Genomic DNA, 11,247 nt, shown 5'->3' with positions numbered 1-11,247 from the left:
ATATATATATATATATATATATATATATATATATATATATATATATATATATATACACGCACACACATATACATACACACATATGTATATAATATACATAATATATGAGATCTTGATACATGTACAATATTTGAAAATTACATGAAAATTTAAAACTATCTAAAATCAATCTCAAAAACATGATACGTAGAACACTTTTGTGTAAGCACTTTCAAATGAGGTTAGCTCTTCGGACAAATATCTGAGGAACCAATCAATCAAAAATACTTACATAAAACTCTTCTTCATATTTACCATTAGAATTAAATCAATCCGGGGGTTTTAAAGTGTTTTATAGATAATTTTAAAAAGAAATCTTTTACACACACACATATATGCGCAAACGTACAAATATAAATGCATAATTTATTAGAAATTCAAATGTATTAGAAATTTCAAAAGAAACCATATATGATATGATAAAATGTGTTTCAGATCATTGAATCCTACATTTCTCCTGAAATGATAACCATTGGTTATACTCAAAAGTTCAATCAATTAAACTTTATACAACAGAGCTTTCGATGTATATGTAAATATACTTAGTTTTGCCATAAAGAATAGTTTGTATTACAATACAAGGTAATGGAAGCATGTGATTAGGAACTGGATTATTGTGATCAAGAATTTCTTTAGACCCACTCCAGGCCAAGTATGATTTTTAAGTTATCTGTAACCTTCACTTTCCAGCTATAAAGACTAATATCTATTACTTGTTTCAATCATTAAACTGTGGCCATGCTGGGGCACTGCCTAGAAGTATTTTAGTCAAAGTTATCAACCCCTGTACTAATTTTTGTAAAGTCTGGTACTTATTCTATCAGTCCATTTTGACAGATGAAATACCACTAAGCATTTTGTCAGGTGTGCTAACAATTCTGCCAGCTTGCTACCTTAATAGTAATAACAATCCTGTCTATTACAGACATGAGGCCTAAAATTTTGAAGGAAGGGGTAAGTCAATTCAACCCTAAAAGGATTAACCCTTTCAATACCAACCTGGCTGAAACCAGCTCTGGCTCTATAGTACAAATGTCTTGTTTTCATAAGTTTTGAATTAAAATCTTCCACCAAACCTTAGTCACAATTTATGTTCCTAACACTAGCTTAATGATAACTAAGTTATTTTACTAAATTCTTTGTTATATTTAAAATAACTGAAAGAAACACAGCATGTCAAAATAAGTACGATAACGAAAGGGTTAAAGGCAAAGTTGACCTTAACAGAATTTGGACACAGGATGTAAAGATGGATGAAAAGTTGCTCAGTGTTTTGTCCAATGTGCTAAAGATTCTATCAAGTCACTGCTTTAGTAATAATAATAATGGTTCAAAATTTTGGAACAAGGCCAGCAATTTTAGAGGAGGGATAAGTCAATTACATCGACCACAGTGCTCAACTGATAATTGTTTTATTAACTCCAGAAGGATGAAAGGTAAAATTGACCTCAGTGGAATTTGAACTCAGAATATGAAGATAGATGAACTGTCACTAAGCATTCTGCCCAGTGTGCTAATGATTCTGTCCGCTTGCCACCTTAATGATAATAATTATGGATATAAATACAATCATGTTTGATCAAACTCAGATAATGTTCTTCCATCCTTTCAAATATAAAGAAATAACTCAAAGAACATGTGTATATTTGTGTATGAGTACACACACAAATATACATATCTCTCTCTCTCTCTCTCTATATATATATATATATGTATATATATATATATATATATATATATATATATATTGATAGAAATGGTAAGACAATAAAAGAATAAAAGAGACCTCGATATTATGTAAATATGATTTCCATAGCATTTTTTTTGATGGCCCGATAACTGGAGATGCTGGCGTGGGTTTCCGCCCTGACATCCGAAACTCAGAGTTTTATCATGGCTACCAAATAATTGTCACATATTATATTAACAGATATATATATGTGTGTGTGTGTGTGTGTGTAACTATCAACCTGACTACTGGATGTTGTTAAACACCGCTAGTCACAATGTGCTTTCTTGCATTGTTATAGCTTTTTGAATGATTCCACCTTACTGGCTAGGCCACAGGCCAATCATTCCCCCTGAATGGAATGCTAGTCAGTCACATGGTTACCCATTTACAGCTGAGTGGACTGGAGCAATATGAAATGAAGTGTTTTGCTCAAGAACACAACACACTGCCAGTTTGGGTACTGAACTCACAGTCTCATGACCATGATCCTAACCACCAGGCTACACGCCTTCACACACAACTATATACATATATATATATATAAAGAGAGAGAAGAAGGATTGTAAGCAATAGTGGCAACTACCTTAAGAACCTTTGTAATAAAGCTGAAATATTCAATAATCACTGGGCACAGGGGACTATATAACAAAAACTTATCGATATTGTTGCACACACAGCCTCCCGACACTAACATGACTCCAACAGCCAAGTCAGCAGCTGGGAAACCACAGACCAGTCCAGCAAGCCAGTGTGCCCAGAGTACACAGCTGGATGTCTCATGTAATATAGCTCTTCGTCACCCAGATTCATACCAACTGTAGTTCTTCGGCAACTGATTTCACACTGACTGTAGTACTTCAACTGACCATCAGGCATTCATTCACCAGTTTATATAGTCCACTTCACAATAAAAGCATACCAGAAGTTAATAAAGAGAATGTGTAGCATATTTTTAATCAGTCACGTGATCAATGAACATCATTTCTCAGAATTAATTATGGATCCATTATTCATTTCCTTTTGTAGAACTAGAGCATAGTATTTCAAATAGTATCATTTTAAATTATATATATCAGATTAATTCTTCCATTTGCTGCCCATGATTACCTACCAAACTATAATATTGTGCAGCTTATTATCACACTAGTGAGAACTTTATTCTCCCTTTCATAACAATATTAACTTTATTTGCAGCCAAATATACTGGGCCTTTAGTGGAAGCCACATAACAATACTAACCTCAGCCTGCCAAGTCCTAGGCAATTCCCACAACTCCCAAGGTTTTGTGGATGATATTAGAGAAGTGATTCATTAATTCATGTAAATGTATAATGTAGATTGGAAGAACTAATGGAAATGTGCTAATATGGACAGATTTATGTACAAACATTTAAAATACGTGGATATTACAAATTATAAATCCAGTAGACACAATGACTGTAAAGTTAAACTGCTGGGCTACAGACTAACTATAGGCTCGTATCCAGACATTACTAAGGCACATTATGCATTACACCACGCATATGTCTAGTCAGAAAGATTAAGATTTGTGTATGATAGACCTGAGAAGAGTCTAGAAAGATATTCCCTTCCTGGTATTGTGTACATATTAGCTTGAGCATTACGACTTTAACCCAAAACTATTTTCAAAGACTAAGTATGTTTACATATACTTAATAGATTACTAAGGTACATAACTCTGTTTGACATTACCTTACAGCACATCACTACTAATTTAAAGAGTGGTTAGTGATAAGAAAGGTAGTCGGTTAGTCAATCATATAAATAATTACTCATGTGCAGACTTCCAAAGTTAGAATAAAATATGTGTTACACTGTAAAGAAAATATAATAATAATAATAATAATAATAATAATAATAATAATAATAATAATAATAATAATAATCTTTTCTAATAAAGGCACAAGGCCTGAAATTTTGAGGGACAGGACTAGTCAATTACATTGACCCCAGTGTTTCACTGATACTTAATTTATCGACCCCAAAAAGATGAAGTCGACCTTAGTGAAATTTGAACTCAGAGCATAGAGATCGACTAAATGCTGTGAAGCCTTTTGCCCAACATGCTAATGGTTCTGCCAGTTTGCTGCCTTAATAATAATAATAATAATAATAATAATAATAATAATAATAATAATAATATTAATAATAATAATAATAATAATAATAACGGTTTCAAATTTTGGCACAAGGTCAGCAGGTTTGTGGAGTGGGTAAGTCGATTACATCAACCCAGTAGTCAACTGGTACTTATTTTATCAACCCCAAAAGGATGAAAGGCAAAGTCGACCTCAGCAGAATTTGAACTTAGAATATAAGGATGGATGAAATGCCACTAAGCATTTTTCCCTCAGTGCTAACAATTCTGCCAGCTTGTTGCCTTATTATTTTACCTCAATCCTTTCTATATTAACCAAAATGAAGTAGATTGACAAATTTATTTTTTGAACCAGTTGAAGACACACGAGATGTCGAAATATCGTTCACCAGATAACAAATGGCACTCTTCTTTTAATTTTGACTCTATATCTTCAGGAGGAGTTACCTCAATCCTTTCTATATTAATAATAATAATAATAATAATAATAATAATAATAATAATAATCCTTTCTATTATAGGCACAAGGCCTGAAATTTTGAGGAAGAGGCTAGTTGATTACATCAACCCCAGTGATTAACTGGTGCTCATTTTATTGACCCCCAAAAGGTTGAAAGGCAAAGTCAACCTCGGCAGAATTTGAACTCAGAATGTAAGGACAGACAAAATGCCACTAAGCATTTTGCTTGCCATGCTAACAATACTGCCAGCTTACCACCTTAATAATAATAATAATAATAATAATAATAATAAAATGTAAATTCATAAAGCTATTCAGAAATTAGTGTTTAGCTAAAGACTTCATTTACTAAGGATCTGTTGGCATTGGCACACCAATTCCAATACTCCGCTGAAGTAAACGATAGAGTTCCCAATAGACTTTTCTTTTGTAGTACTTCACAAGTGAGTTATTATTATAAGTTACAGGAAAGGCACATCTTCTAAGAATGTTGCTAAGTTGTTCTTTCAGTCTCATAGGTGGTTTCTTAAGAAGTCCAATAAAGAAATACTTGCCCATGAAAATGTGTTCACAAACAACCTGGTAAAAGAAAAATAATGTAAAAGAGTAAAGAGTAAAGAGAGTATATATAAATGAATTTTTGTTCATAAAGTTCTAAATAAATTCAAAACATATCTTTGATAAACAATCATATTTGTTACTTATGTTAAATCAAAGTTAATTCAGCATTCATTAAAGAATCGAACAAGTCAAATATTTTGCACATAGGCGCAGGTGTGGCTGTGTGTAAGAAGCTTGCTTCCAAACCACATGGTTCTGGGTTCAGTCCCACTATGTGGTATCTTGGTCATGTATCTTCTACAATAGCATCAGGCCAACCACAGTTTTGTGAATGAATTTGGCAGAAGGAACCTAAAAGAAGCTCATCATGTGTGTGTGTGTGTGTGTGTGTGTGTGTGTGTGTGTATGGATGGATGGATAGATGGATGGATATGTATATACATGTAGCATGGCTGTTCGTACACATGCGTCATACAGTCTACCTTTTACTCTGAGCAAGAAGCTCTTTGTCACCAGGAGAGGTAAGAGTTCTCTGAACTTTGCCCAGGCTATTCTTATTCTAGCAGCAACACGTTCAGTGCACCCACCCCAGCTACTGACTTGGTACAGTTGGAGGTTTCATACCGTGAATTAGCAAATTTAGATGAGAGCATCTTCTGGATACGTATTCTTTCGGCGGAGGTATTAAAAATCGAGTAGGGGAATCTGAGTGCATGCGCTAGTTTATATGTGGATAATAGTAAAATAGAATTGAAAAAATCATTTTTTCATGGTTCCAGAACTGGAGAGGTTGTCATGTTCCTGTGACATCTCCATTCATTCATCCACTACTTCACAAAATACATTTTATCATGATATCAGAGTGCATACGGGGTTGCTTGCCTCAGGATCCTTACTGCTTTGTGTTGTCTCTATTCATTCAGGATAATGTGGCCATCAGTGGATAGAAGAGAGGGCTACTGCAAAAGATGAACTAGGGCAAGGAGGAAGGCATTAGCAGAAGAGACGAGCGGAACGGGTAGAGAAATGGGAGAGACAGCACTGAGGGAGTAATGAGTGATAGTGGAAGTATGTAAAGAGAGTGATAGTAGTGGCATAGGGTAAATGGCATCTACCTGTTTGTAGGTAAAGAAAAGAGGAAATGGTGAGTTGATGTAGGAATGGTCAGTGGTAAACGAGGATGATGGATGTAAAGAGTGACCTAAAAGAATGGCAGCCATATACGGGGGAGGGGGCAATTTTAGGTAGGAAGAGGGAGCATAGTTGATGGATAGTCAAAGTGGCTTGGAAAGAGAGTGTCAGTGGAAGAGTGACAGGTAAAAACAACTGAACCTGACATGCAATAATGCAAGGTTAATATTACAAACCCTTTAGCCAGACATTTTCACAAAAGACTGGAAATTAATCCTTTCTATTATAGGCACAAGGTTTGAAATTTGGGGGATGGGGACAGTCAATTAGATCAACCCCACTACTCAACTGGTACTTGATTTATCGACCCCAAAAGGATGAAAGGCAAAGTCGACCTCAGTGGAATTTGAACACAGAACATAAAAACAGACGAAATACCGCTAAGCATTTCGCCAGCTCACCACCTTAAGACTGGAAAATTAATGACACCACTTGTATGACAGTGACATGCACTTATAACCATCATATTATGTTAAGATAAGGAGACAAAAACGTACACACACATATATACACATTCAAACATGCATACATACATATGATGGGTTTTTTTAGTTTCCATCTACCAAATCTACTCACAAGGTATTGGTTGGCCCAGGGCTACAGTAGATGATACTTTCCTAAGATGCCACGCAGTGGGACTGAACCCCAAATCCAAGTAGTTGGAAAGCAAACTACTCAACCACAGAGCCATGACTATGCCACAGTATTGAATGTATAAGAGCTTTTAGACAATTAATTTATACTAAATTACCTGTAGATTTGTGTTGATGCGTTCATTTGCACATTTATCTACCTTTCTTCTACACCATCCTTTACAGTCAAAAAATGTACAGTCTTCATCTGTTCTACAGGATTTGTTATGGAATATCTGTTTGATGGTAGAGTCCCTGAATATACAGTCAGTATCAATTAATTTTACTTGGTTGTTAACATCACTGATTCCAAAGTTCTCTGGTTTTACATCGCACAAATGAAGAGGTTCATGATAATCAGAGTCAAGAGCACGAACAACATCCAGAATGGCAAGAGCAAGCTTCACTCGAGCAGACCATCCACCTTTAACTACAGAAGAGTAAAAAATCTGGGGGGGAGGAGCGCTCTCCACAGCATACATATAACCACATGTACCATGGAGGCGAGGAATGTAAGGTAAATGCTGACTCATTCGCAACATTAAGTACTCTTCTTGTTGTATCAGAGACCACACACTGTCCATTAAGATATGTGAAGCCTCAGGGAATCCTTTCACAGTTTGCATAAATGTCAGTGGATTCATTGACCACACTTGCTCAATTACATCTATTCCTTTTGTTAGGTTTATTCCAAGGTTCAGGTAAACTGATTCATAAATTAATCTACGAAAGAAATCCATGTTTGGATACTCTATGCGGCCATCTATTTTGAATGATATTGTGTTGAAATTTTCATATTTGTGCTGGGAAGACTTCAGAATAAGTGGGTGCTTTTGTTTTTCTGTGTTTGCTATAATGACCACTTTACCTTCACGGTAGTTTGTGCAGTGGTCAAATTTTATCGTTTTCGTCACACATATAGAAGAACAGAGGTTGCCACCAATTATTTTCTTTTGGTATAAATCGCACTATAATAAGAAAAAAACAAAGAGAAAAGATTCAGTCAGGCTGTAAAAACATTAGTTATTTAGATAAATTAGTAATTTTTGTAGGACAACAGAGTTTAGTTGATTGATTCTCTCCAATAAATTTATGTTACTTATTTTTAGTAATTGTTACAATAAAAGGTAAAATTAAATCAAACAGCACTTGAGTTTGTAACTGAGAGGAACAAAATTGAATCCCATAAAACATTTAATCTAGAACTCAATTACCATTTACACAATTTCAAATTTCACAGAAATATTATTTTCAGTGAAGAAGACTATACAAAACCAGTGTTTGGTGACTATATATATACTTTTCACCATACACCACCATCATAATTATCATTATCATTACCACCATCATTTAACATTCATTTTCCATGTTGGTATGGGTTAAATATTTTGACAGGATTCAAGAAGCCATTGGGCTCTGTTAGGATCCAATGTTGGATTTAGCATAGTTCCTATGGCTGGATGTTCTTCCTAATATGAGCCACTTTACAATGTCTACTGGCTGTTTTTTTTTAATCCTGACACAGCACTAAACAGGTCACCAAGTAAGTTGTAAGATAAAGAAAACAAAAGAAAGGAAAAAAGCCCCTCACCTAAGTAGGCGTGCATATAAGAGAGAGGAAGGTGGTTTTATGCTAGGTGTTGGAGGTTAAAGTATGATAGAAGGACAAACACAGGTGTCTCGCTAGAGAGGCGATACATGGCTACCCTGAATTATATGATGGTGGGTGAGAGTAGCTGGAAGATAAAGATGATACTGATGAGGTGCCAGAATGTATCCTCAAGTTTTCATATGACATAAACTATTGTATGTAGATACCTAATCTTGATGTGAGGATTGTTTCAATGTGAAACCTACAAGAATGGTAATGTAGCTGGGGGTTTTGGTGATGGGGACTGTCTCCCACAGGCAGTCTTTTACAAGTTTGTCATTTTTGAGTCTACTTATAAAAGCCTGTATGGAGGGCAGTGGGTGGAAAATTCAAGAGGTGCTCTGAGTAGTACATGCTCTAACTATATCACTGTATCACAGAAGTACCATCTTAGACTATATACAATCTCTTTCATAGCAATATTTATTAATGGTCCTACACACATTTTAAATGAGAAGGTATAATGCTAAGTTCAAATTATTTCATATCCAAGTTAAGGAAATGTACATGTGCAGGAATACAACATATGGCACTGACCAAATATGAAAAGATGCAGTGGATGTTCAATCCACTTTAAATTTTTATCTCTTATTGCTTTTTATTGTACATTCATTAACTTACCAGTTCGCGAAGGAATTCTTTACCAACTTCATTAGAACAGGTATTACGCTTCCATGCAATGTAGATGTTAACACCAAAATAACAGCCAAATGCAGATAAAACAAAGGCAACAAAAACTAAAGTACGTCCTTTTTTCAATTGGATTACAGCCATTTTACTTTACTTCTGAAATGATAAACAAAAGATTTGAAAAAAGACAGCAAGATACAATTGATTCTACTAATTATAGCTATCCATATACTTATATGTACATAACTCCATTTAAGCATGCCGCCTGACTGGCACCTGTGCCGGTGACACATAAAAAGCACCATTTGAGTGTGGCTGATGACAGTGCTGCTTGACTGGCACCTGTGCCGGTGGCATGTAAAAAGCACCCACTACACTCTCAGAGTGGTTGGCATTAGGAAGGGCATCCAGCTGTAGAAACCTTGCCAAATCAGATTGGAGCTTAGTGCAGCCTCCTGGTTTGCCAGTCTTCAGTCAAACCGCCCAACCCATGCCAGCATGGAAAGCGGATGTTAAACGACGATGATGATGATGGAGGTATCATCATCATTTAACATCCATTTTCCATGCTGGCATGGGTTGGACAGTTTGACAGGAACTGACAAGCTGAAGAGCTGCCCAGGCTCCATGTCTGTTTTGGTATGGTTTCTATGGCTGGATGCCCTTCCTAATACCAACCACTTTACAGAGTGTACTGGGTGCTTTTATACAGCACCAGCATAGGTACATTTACATAGCACAGGTACGGGTGCTTTTTATGTGGCACCAGCACCCATGAACCCACAAGGTTAGGAATGCTCAGCTGGAGAGATGCAACGGACAGCCTGTGTGCAAGGACAGCCATGCTTTTACTTCACTTGATGTGTCTTTTCAAGCACACCAAACTGCCAGGAGTCTCAGTTCCCTGTCATCCCCTCTGTGTCCCAACACTTGTAGATCCTGTCTCACCACTTCGTTCCACATCTTCCTGGGTCTACCCCTCCCACATGCTCCATCTACAATTAGAAATCAGCACCTCTTGATGCAACTGTCTTCCGTCATTTGCATTACATGGCTATACCAGAGCAGTCTTCTTGCACACTACATCTGATGCCTTGTATACCCAGTATTTCTCTCAAATCACTTTCACTCTGTCATATATGCACACTGACATTACCCATCCAGTAGAGCATATTAGCTTCATTTCTTTCAAGCCTTCGCATATCCTCAGTAGTCATAGCCCATGCCTCACTGCCATGTAGCATAGCTGTTCGTACACAAGCATCATACAATCTGACTTTCACTCTGAAAGAGAGGCCCTTCATTTCCAACAGAGGTAATAACTCTCTGAACTTTGCCCAGCCAATTCTTATTCTAGCAGCTACACTTTTGGAACAAACTCCCCCACTACTAACTTAGTCACCTAAGTAACAGAAACTGTCAACTACTTCTAAGGATCAACACTAACATTTAAGTGAGTCTATTTTTTTGTACATTCCTGATGTTTAATGTACCTGCACATCTGCCACATGTAAAGACTACTTTCTCTGTTAGTCTTCTAGTGATATTGCTGCACCTCTTAGGTGTCCATAGCTTGCATTGGGTAGACCTTATGGAGTTTCTCCCAAGACTTTTTCTACATAACAAGCAGGTCCAATTCCCTGAAGGAATCTTTGTGTGTATATATACACACCTATACATATGTATAGGTATAAACATAATTAAGGGATCAGCAACAGTTGCTTCACCACATACCGAAATTTAGAAATAGCAGTTAAAGTGTAATAATTATTCATATATGTATAGGTATGTATATATACACACAATGGCCATAACACATTGAAAGCACCAGTTCTCATACAATCACTGAAGTTAAGCAACGTTGAGCCTAGTGAGTACTTAGATAGGTGACCACTTGGGAAACCTAGGTGCTGTAAGCATCTCACACTTGTGGCGGTGCAATGGCCCAGTGGTTAGGGCAGCGAACTTGCAGTCATAGGATTGCGGTTTTGATTCCCAGACCAGGCGTTGTGAGTGTTTATTGAGTGAAAACACCTAAAGCTCCACGAGGCTCCAGCAGGGGATGGTAGCAAACCTGGCTGTATTCTTTCACGACAACTTTTTCTCACTCTTTCTCCCTGTTTCTGTTGTACCTGTATTTCAAAGGGCCAGCCTTGTCACACTCTGAGTCACGCTGAATCTCCCCGAGAACTACGTTAAGGGTACATGTGTCTTTGGAGTGCTCAGCCACTT

General features: G+C 36.6%; 1 protein-coding gene and 1 pseudogene across 3 annotated transcripts in view; one reads left to right on the top strand and one right to left on the bottom strand.

Annotated features, from left to right (window-relative positions):
- Window positions 1-25: 25 nt before the first annotated feature.
- The window catches only part of LOC106870743 (divergent protein kinase domain 1C), a 22,700-nt gene continuing 11,478 nt past the window's right edge, over window positions 26-11,247 (bottom strand). For all 3 annotated transcript variants that reach the window (XM_052967290.1, XM_014916933.2, XM_014916942.2), the window contains 3 exons: window positions 9,007-9,171; window positions 6,854-7,702; window positions 26-4,929 (listed from right to left, as the gene is read on the bottom strand). In XM_052967290.1, coding sequence (XP_052823250.1) covers window positions 4,699-4,929; window positions 6,854-7,702; window positions 9,007-9,159 — 1,233 coding nt within the window. In that variant the 5' untranslated portion in view covers window positions 9,160-9,171 and the 3' untranslated portion in view covers window positions 26-4,698. The remainder of the gene's footprint in view (window positions 4,930-6,853; window positions 7,703-9,006; window positions 9,172-11,247) is intronic.
- Window positions 10,816-10,934, top strand: LOC128250167 (5S ribosomal RNA; annotated as a pseudogene).

The sequence above is a fragment of the Octopus bimaculoides genome, chromosome 1, assembly GCF_001194135.2.
Source record: "Octopus bimaculoides isolate UCB-OBI-ISO-001 chromosome 1, ASM119413v2, whole genome shotgun sequence".
In the NCBI taxonomy this organism is placed as follows: domain Eukaryota; kingdom Metazoa; phylum Mollusca; class Cephalopoda; order Octopoda; family Octopodidae; genus Octopus; species Octopus bimaculoides.
The sequence above is the reverse complement of the archived record's forward strand: the minus strand, read 5'-3'. Positions and strand labels throughout refer to the sequence as shown.